This window comes from Agelaius phoeniceus, unplaced genomic scaffold (assembly GCF_051311805.1).
Source record: "Agelaius phoeniceus isolate bAgePho1 unplaced genomic scaffold, bAgePho1.hap1 Scaffold_533, whole genome shotgun sequence".
Taxonomy (NCBI): domain Eukaryota; kingdom Metazoa; phylum Chordata; class Aves; order Passeriformes; family Icteridae; genus Agelaius; species Agelaius phoeniceus.
In genome coordinates, this window is record NW_027510075.1 from 13,989 (window position 1) to 40,786 (window position 26,798).

The window sequence follows — 26,798 nt, forward strand, 5'->3', positions numbered from 1 at the left end:
CTGTCCCGCGGTGCCACCATGGACGACCCTGGGGGCCCGGGCTGTGAGGGGGTCACTCCCCAGAGATCATGGATTCGGATTCAGAATTAGGATCAGAATTAGGATCAGGATCAGGACTAGGATTAGGATCAGGATTAGGATCAGAATTATCATTTTCTCCCCTCAGAGATCGTTCGTTTGCTGCTGTCCCGTGGTGCCGCCATGGATGACCCCGGGGGCCCTGGCTGTGAGGGGGTCACTGCCCAGAGCTCGTGGATTCGGATTCAGAATTAGGATCAGAATTAGGATTAGGATTAGGATTAGGATCAATATCAGGATTTTCTCCCCTCAGAGGTGGTTCGTTTGCTGCTGTCCCGCGGTGCGGCCATGGATGATCCCGGAGGCCCTGGCTGTGAGGGGGTCACTCCCCTGCACGACGCCCTGGCCTCAGGGAGGTTCCCTGTGGCGCAGCTGCTGATCCAGAGCGGGGCCAAGCTCACCCTCAGGAACGCCAAGGTGAGAGCCCAAAAACACCACAAAAACTCCCTGGGGATGGGGAATCTGAGGGGAATTTTTTTCAGATTTTTTTCCATTTTTTCTGATTTTTTTCTGATTTTTTCAGTTTTTTCTAATTTTTTCCATTTTTCGGATTTTTTTGTTTTGTTTTGGTTTTTTTCCAGATTTTATTCTGATTTTTTCTGATTTTTTTTCTGGTTTTTTTTTTTTCCCCAATTTTTTGGAATTTTTCCTGATTTTTTTCTGATTTTTTTCGAATTTTTTCCAATTTTTTCTGATTTTTTATTTCTAATTTTTCTGATATTTTTCTATTTTTTTCTGATCATTTTCTGATTTTTTTCCTATTTTTTTTCTAATTTTTTCTTTTCTTTTGATTTTTTTTCTAAATTTTTTTTCTGATTTTTTTCTGGTTTTTTTTCAATTTTTTTCTGATTTTTTCTTAATTTCTTCTAATTTTTTCTGATTTTTTCTTATTTTTTTCTCTTTTTTTCCATTTTTTCTGATTTTTAATCGACTTTTTTCTGATTTTTTTCTAATTTTTTTCTGAATTTATTCTGAATTTTTTTTCTGATTTTTTCTAATTTTTTTCTGAATTTATTCTGAATTTTTCTAATTTTTTTCAATTTTTTTTCTCATTTTTTCTGATTTTTTTCTGATTTTTTTCTAAATTTTTCCAATTTTTTATTATTTTTTCCTATTTTTTTCTAACTTTTTTTTCTGATTTTTGGGGGATTTTTTCTGATTTTTTTGGGATTTTTTCTGATTTTTTAGCATTTTTTCTGATTTTAGCATTTTTAGGAGTTTTTTCTGATTTTTTTTCTAAATTTTTAGGGATTTTTTTCTGATTTTTTTCTATAATTTTTAGGGATTTTTTTCTGATTTTTTGAGGGACTTTTAGAATTTTTAAAAGAAATTTTTCTGATTTTTTTCTGATTTTTTTAAATTTTTACCATTTTTCTAATTTTTATCTGATTTTTTCCGATTTTTTTCCTGATTCTTTCCTGATTTTTTAATTTTCAACATTTTCCTGACTTTTATCCAATTTTTTTCCAATTTTTTTTTACATTTTTTTCCTATTTTTCCCAACTTTCCCCAGATATTTTTTTCCAATTTCTCCCACCAATTTTTCCTCCTTTATTCTAAATTTTCATTGTTATTTTCCTAAATTCTCCCTGATTTTTTCCTCATTCTTTATTCAATTTTCCCCCAATTTTTCCCCATTTTAACCCCGATCTTTCCCCATTCCAATTCTTCATTTTTTTTATATTTTTCCCCTGATTTTTGCCCATTTTTTGCTGAATTTTCTGCATTTTCTCCCCTTTTTAGGGCCAGACCCCCCTGCAGACGCTCCAGGAGTGGCTGCAGAATTTTGGGCCTGAATTGGACTCAGAGACCTGGGACAGTGCCCAGGACACGCTCAGGATGCTCCTGGAAAAAGGTAAAAAAAATGGGAATTTTGGGGAAAATTTGGGGGAATTTGTAGGGAATTTAGTGAGGAATCATTGGGAATTTTGAGGGATTTTTTGCAGATTTTTTGGGGATTTTTTTCAAAATTTTTTGGAATTTTTTTGGAATTTATTTAAATTTTTTTGGATTTTTTTCGGATTTTTTTCGAATTTTTTTGGAATTTATTTAAATTTTTTTGGATTTTTTGGGGGATTTTTTTGGAATTTTTTGGAATTTCTTTTTATTTTTTTCAAAATTTTTCAGATTTTTTTAAGAATGTTTTTGGATTTTTTCAGAATTTTTTTGATTTTTTCAGATTTTTAATTTTTTTTTATTTTTTACAGTTTTTTGCAGATTTTTTGGGGATATTTTCCGAATTTTTTTGGAATTTTTTTGGAATTTATTTAAATTTTTTGGGGGGATTTTTTGGGGATTTTTTTCAATTTTTTTGGAAATTTTTTTTAATTTTTTCAAAATTTTTTAAGAATGTTTTTGGATTTTTTCAGAATTTTTTTCAGATTTTTAATTTTTTTTTATATTTTACAGTTTTTTGCAGATTTTTTGCAGATTTTTTTCGGATTTTTTTCAAAATTTTTTGGAATTTTTTTGGAATTTATTTAAAATTTTTTGGGATTTTTTTCGGATTTTTTTCAATTTTTTTGGAAATTTTTTTTATTTTTTTCAAAATTTTTCAGAATTTTTTAAAGAATGTTTTTGGATTTTTTCAGAATTTTTTTTTCAGATTTTTAAAATTTTTTTTCAGATTTTTTACAGTTTTTTGCAGATTTTTTTGGGATTTTTTTTGGATTTTTTTCAAAATTTTTTCAAATTTTTTTGGAATTTATTTAAATTTTTTTGGATTTTTTTGGGGATTTTTTTGGAATTTTTTGGAATTTTTTTTATTTTTTTCAAAATTTTTCAGAATTTTTTAAGAATGTTTTTGGATTTTTTCAGAATTTTTTTCAGATTTTTAAATTTATTTTTTACAGTTTTTTGTAGATTTTTTGGGGATTTTTTCGGATTTTTTTCAAATTTTTTGGAGTTTTTTTGGAATTTATTTAAATTTTGGGGGATTTTTTTGGGATTTTTTTCAATTTTTTTGGAAATTTTTTTTTATTTTTTCAAAATTTTTCAGAATTTTTTAAGAATGTTTTTGGATTTTTTCAGAGATTTTTTCAGATTTTTAAAAATTTTTTATTTTATTTTTTACAGTTTTTTGCAGATTTTTTGCAGATTTTTTTCGGATTTTTTTCAAATTTTTTGGAGGTTTTTTTGGAATTTATTTAAATTTTTTGGGGATTTTTTTGGGATTTTTTTCAATTTTTTTTGGCGATTTTTTTTTTTCATTTTTTACAAATTTTTTCGGATTTTTTTTAGAATGTTTTTCCGAATTTTTTTGATTCTTTTTCCAGATTTTTTAAAAATTTTTTTTTATTTTTTCCAGATTTTTTTTTAATTTTTTTCAATTTTTTTTTTTTTGGGGGGGGTTTTTTCAGAATTTTTTTAAATTTTTTTTTTTTTTTTTTTTTGGGACTTTTTTCGGATTTTTCAGATTTTATTCAGATTTCTTTTTAAGGTTTTTTTTTCAGGTTTTTTTTTTCACATTTTTTTGATTTTTTTTTCCAGTTATTTTTCAGATATTTTTTTCGGATTTTTTTGGATTTTTGGGGGATTTTTTTCACATTTTTTCACATTTTTGTCAGATTTTTTTTTCAGATTTTTTTTGGATTTTTTTTTGAATTTATTTAAATTTTTTTTCAGATTTTTTTCACATTTGTTCAGATTTTTGTCAGATTTTTTTTTCACAATCTTTTAGAATTTTTTTAAATTTTTTAATCATGATTTTAAAAAATATTTTCCAATTTTTCCCTTTTTTCTTACATTTTTTCAGATTTAAAAATCAATTTTCTCCTTCTTTTATTCCTGATTTTTAAAAACTTTTATTCCAATGATTTTTCACCTTTTTTTTTTTTTAATTTTAAGGTTTTTTAATTATTTTTGAGGATTTTTTCCAATTTTTTCCATATTTTTAAAATATTTTTTCATAATTTGTAGGATTTTTCCCCTCATTTTCCCTGATTTTTTTTAATTTAAAAAAATCAGGATTGTTCAAGGATTTTTTTGCTTTTTTTTTTCCACATTTTTAGGAGGATTTTTAAAAATTTTTTTCTCTCTTTTTAAAAATTTTTTTAGGATTAATTTAGAATTTTTTCAGGGTTTTTTACCCTTTTTATGCTATTTTTAATGGATTTTTTCTACTTTTTAAACTCTTATTTCTGTAAAAAATAATTTAAAATATTTTTAATATTTTTAATTTTTTTATTATGTTTTCCAATTTTTCCCTGATGTTTTTAAAGATTTTTTGGGCATTTTTTAAATGGTTTTTTTTTTAGCATTTCATCAATTTTTTTCTATTTTTCAAAATTTTAATTTTATTTCTCATTTTCAACCTTTAAAATTTATTTTTTCCCAATTTTTACCTTTTTTTTTCCTCATTTTTCCCCTTTTTTTTTATAAAATTCTCCCATTTTTTCTCCAAATTCCCAATTTTTTCCTAGGAAATTCCCCCCCAACCCCAAATCCCCTTAAATTCCCCCCATTTTCCCTCCTCTAATCCCAAATTTTTTCCTTTTCCAGCCCCTCCAGAGGAGCCTGAACCTCCCCAAATCCCAAATTCCAGCCCCGGCCGGAAACGCCAACGAATCCCAGACACCGAAAAATCCCAAAAAACCCAAAATTCCGGAAAAACCAGCGCAGAAAATCCCAAAATTCCTCCAGAAAATTCAAATTTTTGCTCAAAAAATCCCAATTTTTTGCCCAAAAATCCCAATTTTTCGCCCGAAAATTCCAATTTTTCGCCCCAAAATTCCAATTTTTTGCCCCAAAATCCCAAACCTGCTCTGATTCCTGAGGAGGAATTCCTGGAGCAGGAGAATTGGCTGGAGGACGATTTGGGACCATCCCGGAAAAAAGCTCGGAGGAATTTTCGGGAATTTCGGGATCCTAAAATTCCCAAAGGGCGAAATTCCCGAATTTCGGAGGATTTGGGGAATTCTGAGGCCAAGGTTGGAGCGAATTCCAAGGAAATTCCGGAATTTTCCGGGAATTCTGCGGAATTTTCCGGGAATTCTGCGGAAATTCCGGAATTTTCTGGGAATTCCGCGGAAATTCCGGAACCTTCCAGGAATCCAATTCCGGCTCTGAGGATCCGGATCCGAATCCAGGACGAGATTTTCCTCATTCCTGTGGTGCCCAGGTGAGAATTCCCAATTTTTATCCCCAAAATTCTCCTAAAATTCCCTTAAAAATCAAAAAAATTCCCCAAAAAAAAATCGCCAGAAAAACTCCCAAAAATTCCCTAAAAATTCCCAAATAATTCTCAAAAATCACCAAAATTCAGGGAAAAATTCTCAAAGTTTAGAAAAAAATATACAAAAAATACACACAATTTTAAAAAATCCCAAAAAAATCCCAAACAATTCTAAAAATTACACGAAAAAATCCCAGAAAAAAATCCCAAAAACATCCCCCCCAAATCTCCAAAAAATCTGGAAAAATCCCAAAAAATTCCCCCAAAAAAATCCCAAAAAATTCTGAAAAAAATCCCCCAAAAAGCAAGAATTTTCTAAAAAAAAATCCCTAAAATTCAGAAAAAAAATCCAAAATAAACCTAAAATGTCAAGAAAAACCCTGAGAAAAGACCTTAAAAATGTCTCAAAATTCCAAAAACCTCTCCAAAAATTCAGAAATAAATCCCCCAAAAATTTAAAAAAAATTCCCAAAAAATAAAAAAAAATCCAAAAAAGAGAAAAAATCTGAAAATCAATCACCAAAAATTGAGAAAAAAACCCGAAAAAATTCAGAAAAAATCCCCCAAAATTCTGAAAAAAATCTGTAAAAAATTAAGGAAAAAATCCCTAAAAATTCCGGAAAAAATTCCGGAAAAAATCAGCAAAAAACCCCAAAATTTCCCTTAAAAATCCCATTTTCCCCTCAGCCCTGAGCACAGCATTCAGTGGTTGTGGGATTTCTGGAACGTTCCTCCGGCTGAGGCTGTGCAGGCCCAAACATTCCCCAAAAAATTCACCAAAAATCAAAAAAAATCTGAAAAAAATCACAAAAAATCACCAAAATTTCCCAAAAAAATCCCTTTTTTCCCTCAGGCCTGAGCACAACATTCAGTGGTTGTGGGATTTCCGGAACCTTCCCCAAGGTGCGGGGTGCGCACGGCCAGGGCCCTGCAGGCCTCAAACAGGCCCAAACATTCCTCAAAAAATTCATCAAATATCGAAAACATTCTGAAAAAAATGACAAAAATCCCCAAAATTTCCCTTGAAATTCCCATTTTCCCCTCAGCCCTGAGCACAGCATTCAGTGGTTGTGGGATTTCCGGAACATTCCCCCGGCTGTGGCTGTGCAGGGCCGAGGCCCTGCAGGCCCCAAACAGGCCCAAACATTCCACAAAAAATTCACCAAAAATCAACAAAATTCAAAAAAAAAAGACAAAAACCCCCGAAATTTGCCTTAAATTCCCATTTTTCCCTCAGGCCTGAGCACAACTTTCAGTGCTTGTGGGATTTCCAGAACGTCCACCCAGCTGTGACTGCGCAGGGCCAAGGCCCTGCAGGCCCCAAACAGGCCCAAACATTCCTCAGAAAATTCACCAAAAATCAAAAAAATTCAGAAAAAAATGACAAAAAATCCCCAAATTTCCCTTAAAAATCCCATTTTTCCCTCAGGCCTGAGCACAACATTCAGTGGTTGTGTGATTTGGCTGCCAAGCGGTTTTGCCGCAGTTCCGGAACCTTCCCCCGGCTGAGGCTGCACAGGGCCGGGGCCCTGCAGGCCCCAAACAGCCCCAAACATTCCTCAAAAAATTCACCAAAAATCAAAAAAATTCAGAAAAAAAATGACAAAAATCCCCAAAATTTCCCTTAAAAATCCCATTTTTCCCTCAGGCCTGAGCACAACATTCAGTGGTTGTGGGATTTCCGGAACGTTCCCCCGGCTGTGGCTGTGCAGGGCCGAGGCCCTGCAGGCCCCAAACAGCCTCAAATATTCCCCAAAATACTCTCAAAAATTCTCTAAAAATCACCAAAAATCAGAATAATTCCCCCAAAAAAATCAGAAAAATCCCCAAAATTTCCCTTAAAAATCCCATTTTTCCCTCAGGCCTGAGCACAACATTCAGTGGTTGTGTGATTTGGCTGCTGAGCAATTTTGCCGCAGTTCCGGAACCTTCCCCCGGCTGAGGCTGCGCAGGGCCGGGGCCCTGCAGGCCCCAAACAGGCCCAAACATTCCTCAAAAAATTCACCAAAAATCAAAAAAATTCCCAAAAAATTCTGAAAAAATCCCCAAAATTTCCCTTAAAAATCCCATTTTCCCCTCAGGCCTGAGCACACCATTCAGTGGTTGTGGGATTTCTGGAATGTTCCCCCGACTGAGGCTGTGCAGGCCCCAAACAGGCCCAAACATTCCTCAAAAAATTCACCAAAAATCAAAAAAATTCCCAAAAATTTAGCAAAAATCCCCAAAATTCTCCAAAAAATCCCATTTTTCCCTCAGGCCTGAGCACAACATTCAGTGGTTGTGTGATTTGGCTGCCGAGCGGTTTTGCCGGAGTTCCGGAACCTTCCCCCGGCTGAGGCTGCGCAGGGCCGGGGCCCTGCAGGCCCCAAACAGCCCCAAACATTCCACAAAAAATTCACCAAAAATCAGCAAAAATTCACCAAAAATCAAAAAAATCAACAAAATTTCCCTTAAAAATCCCATTTTTCCCTCAGCCCTGAGCACAGCATTCAGTGGTTGTGGAATTTCCGGATCGTTCCCCTGGCTGAGGGCTGCCCAGGGCCAAGGCCCTGCAGGCCCCAAACAGGCCCAAACATGCCCCAAAAAATTCAACAAAATTCAAAAAAATTCAGAAAAAATGACAAAAAATCCCCAAAATTTCCCTTAAAAATCACATTTTTCTCTTAGGCCTGAGCACAATATTCAGTGGTTGTGGGATTTGGCCGCCGAGTGATATTTTGGCGGAGTTCCGGAACCTTCCCCCGGCTGCCCAGGGCCGAGGCCCTGCAGGCCCGAAACAGGCCCAAACATTCCCTAAAAAAATCAGCAAAAACCAAAAATCTCCAAAAAAAATCACAAAAAATCCCCAAAATTTCCCTTAAAAATCCCATTTTCCCCTTAGGCCTGAGCACAGCATTCAGTGTTTGTGGGATTTGGCTGTGAGCGGTTTTGCCGCAGTTCCGGAACCTTCCCCAGGCTGAGGCTGCGCAGGGCTGAGGGCCTGCAGGACCCAATCGGGCTCAAACATTCCTCAAAAAATTCACCAAAAATCAAAAAAAATCCCAAAAAAATCCGAAAAAATCCCCAAAATTTCCCTTAAAAATCCCCTTTTTCCCTCAGGCCTGAGCACAACATTCAGTGGTTGTGTGATTTGGCTGCCGAGCGGTTTTGCCGCAGTTCCGGAACCTTCCCCAGCTGAGGCTGCGCTGGGCCAAGGCCCTGCAGGCCCCAAACAGGCCCAAACATTACCAAAAATCAGCAAAAATTCCCAAAAAATCAGAAAAATCCCCAAAATTTCCCTTAAAATTCCCATTTTTCCCTCAGGCTGGGCACAACATTCAGTGGTTGTGGGATTTACGGAACGTTCCCCCAGCTGAGGCTGTGCAGGCCCGGGGCCCTGCAGGCCCCAAACAGCCCCAAACATTCCCAAAAAATTCCCCAAAAATCAAAAAAATCAGTAAAAAATGACAAAAAATGCCCAAATTTCCCTTAAAAATCCCATTTTCCCCTTAGGCCTGAGCACAGCATTCAGTGGTTCTGGGATTTCCAGAACGTTCCCCCGGCTGAGGCTGCCCAGGGCTGAGGCCCTGCAGGCCCCAAACAGCCACAAACATTCCCCAAAAAATTCACCAAAAATCAACAAAATTCCCAAAAAAATCCGAAAAAATCCCCAATATTTCCCTTAAAAATCCCATTTTTCCCTCAGGCCTGAGCACAACATTCAGTGGTTGTGGGATTTCCAGAACCTTGCCCCAGCTGCAGCTGTGCAGGGCCGGGGCCCTGCAGGCCCCCAAACCGCCGCAAACATTCCCCACAAAATTCACCAAAAATCAACAAAATTCAGAAAAAAATGACAAAAACCCCCAAAATTTGCCTTAAATTCCCATTTTTCCCCTCAGGCCTGAGCACAACATTCAGTGGTTGTGTGATTTGGCTGCCGAGCGGTTTTGCCGCAGTTCCGGAACCTTCCCTCGGCTGAGGCTGCACAGGGCCAAGGCCCTGCAGGCCCCAAACAGCCACAAACATTCCCCAAAAAATTCACCAAAAATCAGAAAAATCAGTAAAAAATGACAAAAAATCTCCAAAATTTCCCTTAAAAATCCCCATTTTTCCCTCAGGCCTGAGCACAACATTCAGTGTTTGTATGATTTCCGGAACGTTCCCCTGGCTGAGGCTGTGCAGGCCCGGGGCCCTGCAGGCCCCAAACAGCCCCAAACATTCCCCAAAAAATTCACCAAAATCAGCAAAAATTCCCAAAAAATCCGAAAAAATCCCCAAATTTCCCTTAAAAATCCCATTTTTCCCTCAGGCCTGAGCACAACATTCAGTGGTTGTGTGATTTGGCTGCCGAGCGGTTTTGCCGCAGTTCCGGAACCTTCCCCCGGCTGAGGCTGCACAGGGCCAGGGCCCTGCAGGCCCCAAACAGCCCCAAACATTCCCCAAAAAATTCACCAAAAATCAGCAAAAATTCACCAAAACTCCGAAAAAATCCCCAAAATTTCCCTTAAAAATCCCATTTTTCCCTCAGGCCTGAGCACAACATTCAGTGGTTGTGGATTTCCGGAACGTTCCCTGGCTGAGGCTGTGCAGGGCCAAGGCCCTGCAGGCCCCAAACAGCGTCAAACATTCCACAAAAAATTCACCAAAAATCAACAAAATTCCAAAAAAATTCTGAAAAAATCCCCAAATTTCCCTTAAAAATCCCATTTTTCCCTCAGGCCTGAGCACAACATTCAGTGGTTGTGTGATTTGGCTGCCGAGCGGTTTTGCCGCAGTTCCGAACCTTCCCCCGGCTGAGGCTGCGCAGGGCCGGGGCCCTCCTGGCCCCTCAGGACGAAGTCGGGGACGTGCTCAGCAACGGAGACGAGGTGAGAAAATTGGGAATTTTTGGGGATTTTTGGGAATTTTTGGGGGTTTTTTTTGGGGGGTATTTTGGGGGAATTTTATTGGGAGTTTTGTGGGAATTTTTGAGATTTTTTGGGGATTTTTGGGAGAATTTTTAGGGTTTTTTCGGGGATTTTTGGAGGGGGTTTTAGGGGAATTTTTTTCACGTTGGGGTTTTTTTAAGAGATTTTTGGGGGATTTTGGGCGATTTTTGGGGATTATTTTGGGAAATTTTTGGCATTTTCGGGGGGATTTTTGGGATATTTTTTGCAGAATTTTTGGGGGATATTTTTTGGATTTTTTTTTATTTTTGGGGGATTTTTTGTGAGTTTTGGAGGGGATTTTTGCAAATTTTTGGGGAAATTTTGGGGATTTTTCAGGGATTTTTGGGAATATTTTGGCTGATTTTGGGAATATTTCTGTTGATTTTTAGGGAATATTTTTCTAATTTTTAGGGAATCTTTTGGCTGAATTTTAGGAATATTTTGGCTGATTTTGTGGGAATATTTTGGCTGAATTTTGGGAATATTTGGGCTGATTATTAGGGATATTTGGGCTGAATTGCCTGGGAATATTTTGGAATATTTCCAGGTGCAGGCAGAGATCCAAGGCTGGGATTTGCCTCCACTCCCCGAGCGCTACCGGAGAATCTGCGCCAGCCTGGGCCTGGGTGAGCCCCAAAAATCCCCCAAAATTCCCCAAAAATTCCCCCAAATCCTCCCCAAAATGGCCAAAAACTCCCCCTGAAATTCCCCAAAAAATATCCCTAAAAAACCCCCAAAATTCCCCCAAAATCCTCCTCAAAATCTCTCCCAGAAATCCCCCAAATTTCCCCCATAAATTCCCCCAAAATTTCCCAAAATAACCCAAAAATGTCCCAGAATTCTCCCAAAATCCTCCCCAAAAAATCCCTGAAAAAAATCCCCAAAATTTCCCAAAAAAACCCAAAAAATTCTCCTCCAAAACTCACAAAAAATCCGCCCAAAAATAAAAAAAAAAATCCCAAAAATATCCCAAAAAATCTGCAAAAAATCACCCCCAAATCACCCAAAAATCCCAAAATTTCTTTAGGAAAAATCCCAGATTTCCTCCCAAAATTCCAATATTTTCCCCAAAATTCCCAAATTTCACTAAAATTTCCATATAAAATCTACAATTTCCATATAAAATTCCCAAATTTCCCCCAAAAATTCCCAAATTTCCCCCGAAAAGTCAAAAATTTTCACCCCAATTTCCTCTAAAAATTCCCAAGTTTCTCTCCAAAAAATTCCAATTTCCTCCAAGTTTTTCCCCAAAAAATCCCAAAATTTCCTCCCAATTTCCCCAAAATTTTCCTACAAAAACCCCAAATTTTCCCCAAAAAATCTCAAATTTTCCCCTAAAAATCCCAAATTTCCTCCCAAATTTCCCCCAAATTTCCCTCCAAAAATACCAAAATTCTCTCTAAAAATCTGAATTACCCCCCAAAAATTCCCAAATTTCCTCCCAAATTACCCCAAAATTTCCCTCCAAAAATCTGAAATTTCCCCAAAAAAAACTCCCCCATTTCCCTCCAAAAATCTCAAATTTTTCCCCAAAATTCCCCCCAAAAATCTCAGATTTTCTTCCAAAAATCCCAATTTTCCTCCAAAAATCCCAAATTTCTCTCAAAATTCCCAAACTTTCCCACAGAAATCCCCAATTTATTCCAAAATTTCCACTTTTTCCCTCAAAATTCCCCAATTTTTCCCTTTCCCAGAGCCCTTTCCCGCCCTGGAGTCGCTGCTGGCGCTGCAGTGGCGGAGCTCAGCCCTGGAGCTGCCGGCCGCTGTAAAACACCCGCATTTCCCCCAAAAAAATCCAAATTTCCCCCCAAAAAATCCCGCATTTCTCTCAAAAATCGCGATTTTCCCTCAGAAATCCCCAATTATTCCAAAATTTCCACTTTTTCCCACAAAACTTCCCAATTTTTCCCTTTTCCCCCGCCGTTTCCCGCTGGCGCTGCAGTGGTGGAGCTCGGCGCTGGAGCTGCCACCCGCTGTAAAACTCCCACATTTCCTCCAAAAATCCCAAATTTCCCCCCAAAACTCCCGAATTTAGGCCAAAAATCCCACATTTCGCCCAAAAATCCCTGATTTTCCCTCAGAAATCCCCAATTTATTGCAAAATTTCCACTTTTTCCCACAAAATTTCCCTTTTCCAGCTCCATTTCCCGCCCTGGAGTCGCTGCTGGCGCTGCAGCGGTGGAGCTCGGCGCCGGAGCTGCCGGCCGCTGTAAAAACTCCCGCATTTCCCTCAAAAATCCAAATTTCGACCCAAAAATCCCAAATTTCCCCCCCAAACCTCCGCATTTCCCTCAAAAATCCCAAACTTTCCCTCAGAAATACCCAATTTATTCCAAAATTTCCACTTTTTCCCACAAAACTTCCCAATTTTTCCCTTTCCCCCGCCGTTTCCCGCTGGCGCTGCAGGGGCGGAGCTCGGCGCCGGAGCTGCCGCCCGCTATAAAACTCCCGCATTTCCTCCAAAAATCCCAATTTCGCACAAAACTCCCAAATTTCCCCCAAAAAATCACACATTTCCCTCCAAAATCCAAATTTTCCCTCAGATATCCCCAATTTATTCCAAAATTTCCACTTTTTTCCCCCAAAATCCCTAAAAATTCCCCAATTTTCCCTTTCCCAGAGCCACTTCCCGCCCTGGAGTCGCTGCTGGCGCTGGAGCTGCCGGCTGCTGTAAAACTCCCACATTTCCTCCAAAAATCCCCAAATTTCCCCCCAAAACTCCCGAATTTAGCCCAAAAATCCCAAATTTTCCCTCAAAAATCCCAAATTTATTCCAAAATTTCCACTTTTTCCCTCAAAATTCCCATTTTTTCCCTTTCCCAGAGCCCTTTCCGCCCTGGAGTCGCTGCTGGCGCTGCAGTGTGGAGCTCGATGCTGCCACTGTAAAACTCCCGCATTTCCTCTAAAAATCCCAAATTTCCCTCCAAAATCCCAAATTTTCCCTCAAAAATCCCAAATTTATTCCAAAATTTCCACTTTTTCCCTCAAAATTCCCTATTTTTGCCCTTTCCCAGAGCCTTTCCCGCCCTGGAGTCGCTGCTGGCACTGCAGTGGCGGAGCTCGATGCTGCCGCTGTAAAACTCCTGCATTTCCTCTAAAAAATCCCAAATTTCCCCTCAAAAATCCCAAATTTTCCCTCAAAAATCCCTAATTTTCCCTCAAAAATTCCTAATTTATTCCAATATTTCCACTTTTATCCCACAAAATTTCCCAATTTTTCCCTTTTCCAGGGCTTTTCCCGCCCTGGAGTCGCTGCTGGCGCTGGAGCTGCCGCCTGCTGTAAAACTCCCATATTTCCTCCAAAACTCTGAAATTTCCCCCAAAAATCCCAAATTTTCCCTCAGAAATCCCCAATTTATTCCAAAATTTCCATTTTTTCCCTTTCCAGAGCCATTTCCCGCCTGTGAGTCGCTGCTGGCGCTGGAGCTGCAGGCCGCTGTAAAACTCCTGCATTTCCTCCAAAAATCCCAAATTTCCTCAAAAAAATCCTGCATTTCCCTCAAAAATCCCAAATTTATTCCAAAATTTCCACTTTTTCCCAAAAAAATTCCCAAAATTCCCCGCATTTCCCTTTCCCAGAGCCCTTTCCCGCCCTGGAGTCGCTGCTGGCGCTGCAGTGGCGGAGCTCAGCGCTGGAGCTGCCGGCTGCTCTAAAACTCCCGCATTTTGCCCAAAAATCCCAAATTTTCCCTCAGAAATCCCCAATTTATTCCAAAACTCCCAATTTTTCCCTCACAATTCCCCAATTTTTCCCTTTCCCAGAGCCCTTTCCCCGCCCTGGAGTCGCTGCTGGCGCTGCAGTGGCGGAGCTCGATGCTGCCGCTGTAAAACTCCGCATTTCGCCCAAAAATCCCAACTTTCCCCCCAAAAATCCCAAATTTCACTCAAACATCCCAAATTTTCCCTCAAAATCCCCAATTTTTTTCCAAAATTTCCACTTTTTCCCACAAAATTCCCCAATTTTTCCCTTTTCCAGGGCTTTTCCACCCCTGGAGTCACTGCTGGCGCTGCAGTGGCGGAGCTCGGCGCTGGAGCTGCCGCCCGCTGTAAAACTCCCGCATTTCGCTCAAAAATCCCAAATTTCCCCCAAAAATCCCAAATTTCCCTCAAAAATCCAAACTTTCCCTCAGAAATACCCAATTTATTCAAAATTTCCACTTTTTCCCACAAAACTTCCCAATTTTTCCCTTTCCCCCGCCGTTTCCGCTGGCGCTGCAGGGGCGGAGCTCGGCGCCGGAGCTGCCGCCCGCTATAAAACTCCCGCATTTCATTCGAAAATCCCAAATATCGCCCCAAAAATCCCAAATTTCCCCCCCAAACCTCCGCATTTCCCTCAAAAATCCCAAACTTTCCCTCAGAAATCCCCAATTTATTCCAATTTTTCCACTTTTTCCCACAAAACTTCCCAATTTTTCCCTTTCCCCCGCCGTTTCCCGCTGGCGCTGCAGGGGCGGAGCTCGGCGCCGGAGCTGCCGCCCGCTATAAAACTCCCGCATTTCCTTCGAAAATCCCAAATTTCCCCCCAAAACTCCCAAATTTTCCCTCAGAAATCCCCAATTTATTCCAAAACTCCCAATTTTTCCCTCACAATTCCCCAATTTTTCCCTTTTTCCAGAGCCCTTTCCGCCCTGGAGTCGCTGCTGGCACTGCAGTGGCGAGCTCGATGCTGCCACTGTAAAACTCCCGCATTTCCTCTAAAAAATCCAAATTTCCCCTCAAAAATCCGCATTTCCCTCAAAAATCCCAAATTTTCCCTCTAAAATCCCTAATTTATTCCAATATTTCCACTTTTTCCCACAAAATTTCCCAATTTTTCCCTTTTCCAGGGCTTTTCCCGCCCTGCAGTCACTGCTGGCGCTGGAGCTGCCGCCTGCTGTAAAACTCCCGCATTTCCTCCAAATTCCCAAATTTCGCACAAAAAAAAATCCTAAATTTCTCTCAAAAATCTCAAACTTTCCCTCAGAAATCCCCAATTTATTCCAAAATTTCCATTTTTTCCCTTTCCCAGAGCCCTTTCCCGCCCTGGAGTCGCTGCTGGCGCTGCAGTGGCGGAGCTCAGCGCTGGAGCTGCCGCCCGCTGTCGTTCTCCCTCCCGGCCATTTGGTGGCGCTGCTGCGCTCGCTCCGTCTCCAGGAGGGGCTGCGGGAGCTGCGCCTGCGCAGTGCGGCCATGGCGGAGCCGGCGCTGAGGGAGCTGGGGCAGAGCCTGGGCGGCCTGGCCGGGCTGGCGCGGCTGGCGCTGCCCAATGCGGGCATTGGAGCGCACGGGATCCGCAGCCTCTGCCAGGCGGGAGCGGCCCTGCAGGTGAGGGGGGAAAAATGGCCTCGAAATCGGTTCAAAAATGGGAAAAATGCCCCCGAAAATGGGAAAAATAGCGCGAAAAATGGCGCGAAAAAAAAGGTAAAAATCCCCCCGAAAATGGGGAAAATAGCGCGAAAAATAACGCGAAAAAAATGGGAAAAATTCCCCCGAAAATGGGAAAATAGCGTGGAAAATGGCGCGAAAAAAATGGTAAAAATCCCCCTGAAAATGGGGAAATAGCGCGAAAAATGGCGCGAAAAAATGGTAAAAATCCCCCTGAAAATGGGGAAAAATGGCGCGAAAAATGGCACGAAAAATGGCAAAAATGCCCTACAGAATCAAGGAAAATGTCTCACAAAAATCACGGAAAATACCCTAAAAATCTAAAAAAAAAATCACAAAAAATCCCCGAAAAATGAGAGAAATAGCACAAAAATCAAAGAAATGTCCCACAAAAAGTCCCCCAAAAAATCACAGAAAACACCCGGAAAATCTAAAAAAATGACAAAAAAAATGCCCTCAAAAATGGCAAAAACAGCACAAAAATCAAAGAAAATATCCCACAAAAAGTCCCCAAAAACCACAGAAAACACCCGAAAAATCTAAAAAAACGACAAAAATAATCCCCTCAAAAATGGCAAAAATAGCACAAAAAATGGGAAAAAATCACCAAAACAAAATCCCCCCAAAAAATGGGAAAAATAGCGCGGAAAATGGCAAAAATGCCCTACAGAATTCAAGGAAAATGTCCCACAAAAAGTCCCCAAAAAACACCCTAAAAATCTAAACAAAATCACAAAAAAAAATCCCCTCAAAAATGGAAAAATCCACCCGAAATCAGAAAAAATATTGCAGAAAAAGTCCCCCAAAATCACAGAAAACACCCTAAAAATCTAAAAAAATCACAAAAAATCCCCCCGAAAATGGTAAAAATAGTGCGAAAAAATGGCAAAAATCCTCAAAAAAATCAAAATATCCTATAAAAAGTCCCCAAAATTCCTTAAAAAACACAATTGCAAAAAAATCTTTAAAAAATCCCCCAAAATGGGAAAAATAGCGCAAAAAATGGCAAAAATCACCCCAAAAATCAAAGAAAATGTCCCACAAAAAATCCCCAAAAATCACGGAAACACCCTAAAAATTAAAAAAAAAATCACAAATAAAATACCCCTAAAAATGGCAAAATTAGCATAAAAAATGGCAAAAATACCCAAAAAAATCAAAGACTATAGGCCATAAAAAGTCCCCAAAAATCACAGAAAACACCCGAAAAATGTAAGAAAAAAATCACAAAAAAATCCCCAAAAATGGCAAAAATAGGGCAAAAAAATGGGAAAAAAAGCACCAAAAAATGGCAAAAATCCCCCAAAAAATCAGAAAAAATGTCCCATAAAAATCCCCAAAAATTCTTAAAAAAATCACAGAAAACTCAAAAAAAATTAAAAATAAATCACAAAAAAATCCCACCAAAAATGGTAAAAATAGAGCAAAAAAATGGCAAAAAAAAGCAAAAAAAGGCAAAAATAGCACAAAAAAAAATCAAAGAAAATGTCCCATAAAAAGTCCCCAAAAATCACAGAAAACACCTTAAAAATCTAAAAAAAATCACAAAAAAATCCCCCAAAAAATGGCTAAAATAGTGCGAAAAATGGGAAAAAAAGCACCAAAAATGGCAAAAATCCCCCCAAAAATCAGAAAAAATGTCCCCCAAAAAGTCCCCAAAAAGTCCCCAAAAATCACAGAAAACTCAAAAAAAATTTAAAAAAAATCACAAAAATTCCCCCAAAAATGGGAAAATTAGCAGAAAAAAATGTCAAAAAGCCCAAAAAAATGGCAAAAATAGCACAAAAAAATCGAAAAAAATGTCCCACAAAAAGTCCCCAAAAATCACAGAAAACACCGGAAAAATCTAAACAAAAATGACAAAAAAATTCCTTCAAAAATGGGAAAAATAGCAGAAAAAATGGGAAAAAAAAGCACCAAAAAATGGCAAAAATCCCCCCAAAAATCAAACAAAATATCCCAAAAAAATTCCCCAAAAATTCCTAAAAAATCACAGAAAACTCAAAAAAAATCTATTAAAAATCACAAAAATTCCTCCAAAAATGGTAAAAATAGAGCAAAAAAAATGGCAAAAAAAAGCAAAAAAAAAAGGGCAAAAATAGCACAAAAAATCAAAGAAAATGTCCCACAAAAAGTCCCCAAAAATCACAGAAAACACCAGAAAAATCTAAAAAAAATCACAAAAAACCCCAAAAATGGCAAAAATAGCAGAAAAAAATGTCCCCAAAAATCAGAAAAAATATCGCAGAAAAAGTCCCCAAAAATCACAGAAAACACCTTAAAAATCTAAAAAAAAAATCACAAAAAATCCTGCAAAAATGGCAAAAATAGGGCAAAAAATGGGAAAAAAGCACCAAAAAATGGCAAAAATCCCCAAAAAATCAAACAAAATATCCCAAAAAAATTCCCCAAAAATTCCTAAAAAATCACAGAAAAACTCCAAAAAAAATCTAAACAAAAAAATCACAAAAAACCCCCAAAAATGGGAAAATTAGCAGAAAAAAAGTCAAAAAAAGCCCAAAAAAAGGCAAAAATAGCACAAAAAATCAAAGAAAATGTCCCATAAAAATCCCCAAAATTCCTAAAAAAATCACAGAAAACTCCAAAAAAATCGAAAAAAATCCCCGCAAAAATGGCAAAAATAGGGCAAAAAAATGGAAAAAAAGCACCAAAAAATGGCAAAAATCCCCCAAAAAATCAGAAAAAATGTCCCATAAAAATCCCCAAAAATTCCTAAAAAAATCACAAAAAACTCAAAAATAATTTTAAAAAAATCACAAAAAATCCCACCAAAAATGGTAAAAATAGAGCAAAAAAATGCAAAAAAAAAGCAAAAAAAAGGCAAAAATAGCACAAAAAAATCAAAGAAAATGTCCCATAAAAAGTCCCCAAAAATCACAGAAAACACCATAAAAATGTAAAAAAAATCACAAAAATATCCCACCAAAAATGGCAAAAATAGGGAAAAAAATGGGAAAAAAAGCACCAAAAAATGGCAAAAATCCCTCAAAAAATCAAACAAAATATCCCAAAAAAATTCCCCAAAAATTCCTAAAAAATCACGGAAAACTCCAAAAAAAACCTAAAAACAAATCACAAAAATTCCCCCAAAAATGGGAAAAAATAGCCCAAAAAAAGGCAAAAATGCCCCAAAAAAAATCAAAGCAAATATGGCACAAAAAGACCCCAAAAATCACAGAAAACACCCAAAAAATCTAAAAAAAATCTCCCAAAAATCCCCCCAAAATGGCAAAATTAGTGCAAAAAATGTCAAAAAAAAGCAAAAAAAAAAAAGGCAAAAATTACCACAAAAAAATCAAAGAAATGTCCCACAAAAAGTCCCCAAAAATCACAGAAAACACCCGAAAAATCTAAAAAAAAATCACAAAAAAAACCCCAAAAATGGCAAAAATAGGGGGAAAAAATGGGAAAAAAAGCACCAAAAAATGGCAAAAATCCCCCAAAAAATCAGAAAAAAATGTCCCATAAAAATCCCCAAAAATTCCTAAAAAATCACAGAAAACTCCAAAAAAATTTAAAAAAATTCACAAAAAAATCCCCAAAATGGGAAAATTAGCAGAAAAAAATGTCAAAAAAAGCCAAAAAAAGGCAAAAATAGCACAAAAATCAAAGAAAATGTCCCACAAAAAGTCCCCAAAAATCACAGAAAACACTGGAAAAATCTAAAAAAAATCACAAAAAAAAAATCCCCCCCAAAAATGGCAAAAATAGGGAAAAAAATGGGAAAAAAAGCACCAAAAATGGCAAAAATCCCCCAAAAAATCAGAAAAAATGTCCCATAAAAATCCCAAAAAATTCCTAAAAAATCACAGAAAACTCAAAAAAATTTTAAAAATATCACAAAAAAACCCCACCAAAAATGGTAAAAATTGAGCAAAAAATGGCAAAAAAAAGCAAAAATGGCAAAAATAGCACAAAAAAATCAAGAAAATGTCCCACAAAAAGTCCCCAAAAATCACAGAAAACACCGGAAAAATATAAAAAAAAATCACAAAAAATCCCCCAAAAATGGCAAAAATAGCAGAAAAAAAATGTCAAAAAAAGCCCAAAAAATGGGAAAAAACCCACAAAAAATTGAAGAAAATGTCCCATAAAAATCCCCAAAATTCCTAAAAAAATCACAGAAAACTCCAAAAAAAATCTGAAAAAAAATCACAAAAATTCCACCAAAAATGGCAAAAATGCCCCAAAAATTGGCACCCATTGGTCACTCTGTGGTCACTCTGTGGTCACTCATTGGTCACTCTGTGGTCACTCTGTGGTCACTCATTGGTCACTCATGGTCACTCAGTGGTCACTCTGTGGTCACTCAATGGTCACTCATTGGTCACTCATGGTCACTCATTGGTCACTCAGTGGTCAGTGGTCACTCAATGGTCACTCAATGGTCACTCATTGGTCACTCAGTGGTCACTCATTGGTCACTCAGTGGTCACTCATTGGTCCACTCATTGGTCACTCAGTGGTCACTCAGTGGTCACTCTGTGGTCAGTGGTCACTCAATGGTCACTCAATGGTCACTCATTGGTCACTCATTGGTCACTCAGTGGTCACTCATTGGTCACTCATGGTCACTCATTGGTCACTCAGTGGTCACTCTGTGGTCACTCATGGTCACTCATTGGTCACTCATTGGTCACTCCTGGTCACTCATGGTCACTCATGGTCACTCTGTGGTCAGTGGTAACTCCTGGTCACTCATTGGTCACTCTGTGGTCACTCATTGGTCACTCATTGGTCACTCTGTGGTCACTCAGTGGTCACTCTGTGGTCACTCCTGGTCACTCATGGTCACTCTGTGGTCACTCAGTGGTCACTCATTGGTCACTCTGTGGTCAGTGGTCACTCCTGGTCACTCCTGGTCACTCATTGGTCACTCATGGTCACTCTGTGGTCACTCTGTGGTCACTCAGTGGTCACTCTGTGGTCACTCATTGGTCACTCTCTGGTCACTCTGTGGTCAGTGGTCACTCTGTGGTCACTCCTGGTCACTCCTGGTCACTCATGGTCACTCAGTGGTCACTCAGGGTCACTCATGGTCACTCTGTGGTCACTCTGTGGTCACTCCTGGTCACTCATTGGTCACTCATGGTCACTCATGGTCACTCAGTGGTCACTCATTGGTCACTCATTGGTCACTCTGTGGTCACTCCTGGTCACTCATTGGTCACTCCTGGTCACTCTGTGGTCACTCATGGTCACTCCTGGTCACTCATTGGTCACTCATTGGTCACTCATTGGTCACTCATTGGTCACTCAGTGGTCACTCATGGTCACTCATTGGTCACTCATTGGTCACTCATGGTCACTCATGGTCACTCAGTGGTCACTCAGTGGTCACTCATTGGTCACTCATTGGTCACTCAGTGGTCACCTGGGGTCACTCATTGGTCACTCATTGGTCACTCATTGGTCACTCAGTGGTCACTCATTGGTCACTCATTGGTCACTCATGGTCACTCATGGTCACTCAGTGGTCACTCATTGGTCACTCATTGGTCACTCTGTGGTCACTCTGTGGTCACTCTGTGGTCACTCATTGGACACTCATTGGTCACTCTGTGGTCACTCATTGGTCACTCATTGGTCACTCCTGGTCACTCTGGTCACTCATTGGTCACTCTGTGGTCACTCTGTGGTCAGTGGTCACTCTGTGGTCACTCATTGGTCACTCTGTGGTCACTCAGTGGTCACTCCTGGTCACTCCTGGTCACTCTGTGGTCACTCATTGGTCACTCATGGTCACTCATTGGTCACTCTGTGGTCACTCTGTGGTCACTCATTGGTCACTCTGTGGTCACTCCTGGTCACTCTGTGGTCAGTGGTCACTCTGTGGTCACTCAGGGTCACTCTGTGGACACTCTGTGGTCACTCTGTGGTCAGTGGTCACTCTGTGGTCACTCATTGGTCACTCTGTGGTCACTCATTGGTCACTCATTGGTCACTCATTGGTCACTCATGGTCACTCATTGGTCACTCATTGGTCACTCATTGGTCACTCATGGTCACTCATTGGTCCACTCTGTGGTCACTCTGTGGTCACTCTGTGGTCATTGGTCACTCATGGTCACTCTGTGGTCACTCTGTGGTCACTCTGTGGTCACTCATTGGTCACTCATTGGTCACTCTGTGGTCAGTGGTCACTCTGTGGTCACTCATTGGTCACTCATGGTCACTCATTGGTCACTCATGGTCACTCTGTGGTCACTCATTGGTCACTCTGTGGTCACTCATGGTCACTCTGTGGTCATTGGTCACTCTGTGGTCACTCATGGTCACTCTGTGGTCACTCATTGGTCACTCATTGGTCACTCATTGGTCACTCATTGGTCACTCATGGTCACTCATTGGTCACTCAGTGGTCACTCAGGGGTCACTCTGTGGTCACTCATTGGTCACTCTGTGGTCACCTGGGGTCACTCAGTGGTCACTCATGGTCACTCATTGGTCACTCAGCGGTCACTCAGCGGTCACTCAGGGGTCACTCATTGGTCACTCAGTGGTCACTCAGGGGTCACTCCGTGGTCACTCATTGGTCACTCATGGTCACTCATTGGTCACTCTGTGGTCACTCAGGGTCACTCAGTGGTCACTCATTGGTCACTCATTGGTCACTCAGGGGTCACTCGGGTCACTCATGGTCACTCATTGGTCACTCATTGGTCACTCTGTGGTCACTCCTGGTCACTCTGTGGTCACTCAGTGGTCACTCCTGGTCACTCATGGTCACTCAATGGTCACTCTGTGGATCACTCATTGGTTACTCTGTGGTCACTCAGGGTCACTCTGTGGTCACTCAGTGGTCACTCTGTGGTCACTCAGTGGTCACTCATTGGTCACTCTGTGGTCACTCAGTGGTCACTCAGTGGTCACTCATTGGTCACTCCTGGTCACTCTGTGGTCACTCTGTGGTCACTCTGTGGTCACTCAGTGGTCACTCTGTGGTCACTCATTGGTCACTCTGTGGTCATTGGTCACTCAGTGGTCACTCAGGGTCACTCAGTGGTCACTCATTGGTCATTCATTGGTCACTCTGTGGTCACTCTGTGGTCACTCAGTGGTCACTCATTGGTCACTCATGGTCACTCATTGGTCAGTGGTCACTCAATGGTCACTCTGTGGTCACTCATTGGTCACTCAGTGGTCACTCTGTGGTCACTCTGTGGTCACTCTGTGGTCACTCATGGTCACTCTGTGGTCAGTGGTCACTCATGGTCACTCAGTGGTCACTCATGGTCACTCTGTGGTCACTCAGGGGTCACTCAGGGGTCACTCTGTGGTCACTCTGTGGTCACTCTGTGGTCACTCATTGGTCACTCATTGGTCACTCATTGGTCACTCATTGGTCACTCAGTGGTCACTCAGTGGTCACTCATTGGTCACTCAGTGGTCACTCATTGTTCACTCATTGGTCACTCCTGGTCACTCATTGGTCACTCAGTGGTCACTCATTGGTCACTCATTGGTCACTCAGTGGTCACTCATTGGTCACTCATTGGTCACTCATGGTCACTCATGGTCACTCATTGGTCACTCTCTGGTCACTCATTGGTCACTCAGTGGTCACTCATTGGTCACTCAGTGGTCACTCATTGGTCACTCCTGGTCACTCCTGGTCACTCATTGGTCACTCATTGGTCACTCATGGTCACTCATTGGTCACTCATGGTCACTCATGGCCACTCATTGGTCACTCTGTGGTCAGTGGTCACTCTGTGGTCACTCATTGGTCACTCTGTGGTCACTCTGTGGTCACTCTGTGGTCACTCCTGGTCACTCTGGTCCCTCTCAGTCCCTGCAGGTCCTGGATCTCAGCCTGAACCCTCTGGGTCCCCCTGGTGGCCGCGCTCTGGCGGCGCTGCTGGGGCTGTGCCCGGCCCTGCTCTCGCTGGACCTGCGGGGCTGCGGCCTCACCGAGGCCTTCCCCATCCCGGGTGAGCAAAAATGGGGAAAAACGGGGATAAAAACGGGGATTTTGGGCAAAAAATGGGGATTTTTGGGGTAAAAAATGGAAATTTTGGGGTTAAAAATTGGAATTTTGAGTGGGACTTGATTGGGAGTGGTGACTGTGAATGTCCAGGGCTGCGGCCTAACTGAGGCCTTCCCCATCCCAGGTGAGGGAAAAATGGGGATTTTGGGGGAAAAATGGGGATTTTGGGAAAAAAAATGGGACTCTTAGGGTAAGAAATGGAATTTTGGGGAAAAAATTGGAATTTTTGGGGTAAAAAATTGGAATTTTGATTGGGTTTTGATTGGGAGTGGTCACTCTGTGGTCACTGTGAATGTCCAGGGCTGCGGCCTCACCGAGGCCTTCCCCATCCTGGGTGAGGGAAAAATGGGATTTTGGGGTGAAAAACGGGGATTTTGGGAAAAAAATGGGGATTTTTGGGGTAAAAGATTGAAATTTTGGGGTAAAAAATTGGAATTTTGAGTGGGACTTGATTGGGACTGGTGACTGTGAATGTCCAGGGCTGCGGCCTAACTGAGGCCTTCCCCATCCCAGGTGAGGGAAAAATGGGAATTTTGAGGTGAAAAATGGGGATTTTGGGAAAAAAATGGGAATTTTAAGGTAAAAAAAGAATTTTTGGGGTAACAAATGGAATTTTTGGGGTAAAAAATTGGAATTTTGATTGGGATTTGATTGGGAGTGGTCACTGTGAATGTCCAGGGCTGCGGCCTCACTGAGGCCTTCCCCATCCCAGGTGAGGAAAAATGGGGATTTTGGGGTGAAAAATGGGGGTTTTGGGAAAAAAATGGGAATTTTTGGGGTAAAAAATGGAATTTTGGGTTAAAAATGAAATTTTTGGGGTAAAAAATTGGAATTTTGAGTGGGACTTGATTGGGAGTGGTCACTGTGAATGTCCAGGGCTGCAGCCTCACTGAGGCCTTCCCATCCCAGGTGAGCAAAAAATGGAGATTTTGGGGGAAAAAACAGGGATTTGGGGAAAAAAATGGATTTTTTGAGCTAAAAAATGGAATTTTTGGGGTAAAATATTGGAATTTTTGGGGTAAAAAATTGGGATTTTGATTGGGTTTTGATTGGGAGTGGTCGCTCTGAATGTCCAGGCCTGCGGCCCCACTGAGGCCTTCCCCATCCGAGGTGAGGGGAAAATGGGGATTTTGAGGGAAAAAATGGGGATTTGGGGAAAAAAATTGCAATTTTTAGGGCAAAAAATGGAATTTTTGGGGTAAAAATGGAATTTTTTGGGGTAAAAAAATTGGAATTTTGATTGGGATTTGATTGGGAGTGGTCACTGTGAATGTCCAGGCCTGCGGCCCCACTGAGGCCTTCCCCATCCCAGGTGAGGGAAAAATGGGAATTTTAGGGGTAAAAAAATAAAAGTTTAGGGGAAAAAATGGAATTTTTGGGGTAATGTAATGGAATTTTGATTGGGATTTGATTGGGAGTGGTCACTGTGAATGTCCAGGGCTGCGGCCTCACCGAGGCCTTCCCCATCCCAGGTGAGGAAAAATGGGAATTTTGGGGGGAAAAATGGGGATTTTGGGAAAAAATAGGAATTTTGGGAAAAAAATAGGAATTTTTGGGAAAATAAAATGGAATTTTGAGGGTAAAATATTGGAATTTTGATTGGGATTTGATTGGGAGTGGTCACTCTGTGGTCACTGTGCAACTCCAGGGCTGCGGCCTCACCGAGGCCTTCCCCATCCCAGGTGAGGAAAAATCGGAATTTTTGTGGGGAAAATTGGGGATTTTGGGAAAAATATGGGGATTTTTGGGTTAAAAATGAAATTTTTGGGGTAAAAATTGGAAATTTTGATTGGGATTTGATTGGGAGTGGTCACTCTGTGGTCACTGTGAATGTCCAGGGCTGCGGCCTCACCGAGGCCTTCCCCATCCCAGGTGAGCAAAATGGGGATTTTGGGGTGAAAAATGGGGATTTTGGGGAAAAAATGGGAATTTTAGGGTAAAAAATGAAAGTTTAGGGGAAAAAATGGAATTTTTGGGGTAAAAAATTAGAATTTTGATTGGGAGTGGTCACTCTGTGGTCACTGTGAATGTCCAGGGCTGCGGCCTCACCGAGGCCTTCCCCATCCCAGGTGAGGGAAAATGGGGATTTTGGGGGGAAAAACGGGGATTTTGGGAAAAAAATGGGATTTTGAGGTAAAAAATTGAAATTTTGATTGGGAGTGGTCACTCAGTGTCCGGCCCTGCTCACCCTGAAACTTCAGGGCTGCGGCCCCACTGAGGCCTTCCCCATCCCAGGTGAGCGAAAAATGGGGATTTTGGGGTGAAAAATGGGGATTTTGGGAACAAAATTGGGACTCTTAGGGTAAAAAATGGAATTTTGGGGAAAAAATTGGAATTTTTGGGAAAAAAAAATAGGAATTTTGAGGGTAAAATATTGGAATTTTGATTGGGATTTGATTGGGAGTGGTCACTGTGAATGTCCAGGGCTGCGGCCTCACTGAGGCCTTCCCCATCCCAGGTGAGGGGAAAATGGGGATTTTGGGGTGAAAAATGGGGGTTTTAGGAAAAAAATTGTGACTTCTAGGGAAAAAATGGGGATTTAGGGTAAAAAATGGGATTTTTGTGGTAAAAAGTGGAATTTTTGGGGTAAAAAATTGGAATTTTGATTGGGTTTTGATTGGGGGTGGTCACTGTGAATGTCCAGGGCTGCGGCCTCACCGAGGCCTTCCCCATCCCAGGTGAGGAAAAATGGGGATTTTGGGGGGAAAAACGGGGATTTTGGGAAAAAAATGGGGATTTTTGGGGTAAAAAATGGAAATTTTAGGCTAAAAAATAGGATTTTTGGGGTAAAAATTTGGAATTTTGATTGAGACTTGATTGGGAGTGGTCATTGTGAATGTCCAGGGCTGCGGCCTCACTGAGGCCTTCCCTGTCCCAGGTGAGGGGAAAATGGGGATTTTTGGGGGAAAAAACGGGGATTTTGGGAAAAAAATGGGGATTTTTGGGGTAAAAAATGGAAATTTTGGGGTAAAAAATTGGAATTTTGAGTGGGACTTGATTGGGAGTGGTGACTGTGAATGTCCAGGGCTGCGGCCTCACTGAGGCCTTCCCCATCCCGGGTGAGGGAAAATGGGGATTTTGGGGTGAAAATTGGGGATTTTGGGAATAAAATGGGGATTTTTGGGTTAAAAATGAAATTTTTGGGGTAAAAAATTGGAATTTTGAGTGGGATTTGATTGGGATTGGTGACTGTGAATGTCCAGGGCTGCGGCCTCACTGAGGCCTTCCCCGTCCCAGGTGAGGAAAATGGGGATTTTGGGGTGAA

General features: G+C 40.4%; 2 protein-coding genes across 2 annotated transcripts in view; both read left to right on the forward strand.

Moving 5' to 3' along the window:
* The first annotated feature begins 336 nt into the window (after positions 1 to 336).
* Positions 337 to 14,836, forward strand: LOC143693286 (tonsoku-like protein). The gene is made up of 13 exons (XM_077173276.1): positions 337 to 495; positions 1,822 to 1,933; positions 4,579 to 5,197; positions 6,681 to 6,786; positions 10,006 to 10,098; positions 10,706 to 10,784; positions 12,297 to 12,367; positions 12,982 to 13,040; positions 13,173 to 13,232; positions 13,389 to 13,437; positions 13,921 to 13,982; positions 14,135 to 14,204; positions 14,774 to 14,836. Exons 1-13 carry the CDS (start codon positions 367 to 369, stop codon positions 14,834 to 14,836), a joined length of 1,572 nt encoding a protein of 523 aa, XP_077029391.1. The 5' UTR covers positions 337 to 366.
* LOC143693287 (tonsoku-like protein) overlaps positions 9,952 to 26,798 on the forward strand; it is a 29,679-nt gene continuing 12,832 nt past the window's right edge. The window contains exons 1-4 of the mRNA XM_077173277.1: positions 9,952 to 10,098; positions 10,706 to 10,784; positions 15,167 to 15,462; positions 23,336 to 23,477. Coding sequence (XP_077029392.1) covers positions 15,328 to 15,462; positions 23,336 to 23,477 — 277 coding nt within the window. The 5' untranslated portion in view covers positions 9,952 to 10,098; positions 10,706 to 10,784; positions 15,167 to 15,327. The remainder of the gene's footprint in view (positions 10,099 to 10,705; positions 10,785 to 15,166; positions 15,463 to 23,335; positions 23,478 to 26,798) is intronic.

What these genes read in the sequence shown, in the direction of transcription:
- LOC143693286 (XM_077173276.1), top strand. Translation starts at nt 367, where the DNA reads ATGGATGATCCCGGAGGCCCTGGCTGTGAGGGGGTCACTCCCCTGCAC. An exon ending in TGCTCAGCAACGGAGACGAG is followed by an intron (nt 10,099 to 10,705) that starts GTGAGAAAATTG and finishes GAATATTTCCAG; the next exon opens with GTGCAGGCAGAGATCCAAGG. An exon ending in CTGCGCCAGCCTGGGCCTGG is followed by an intron (nt 10,785 to 12,296) that starts GTGAGCCCCAAA and finishes TCCCTTTTCCAG; the next exon opens with CTCCATTTCCCGCCCTGGAG.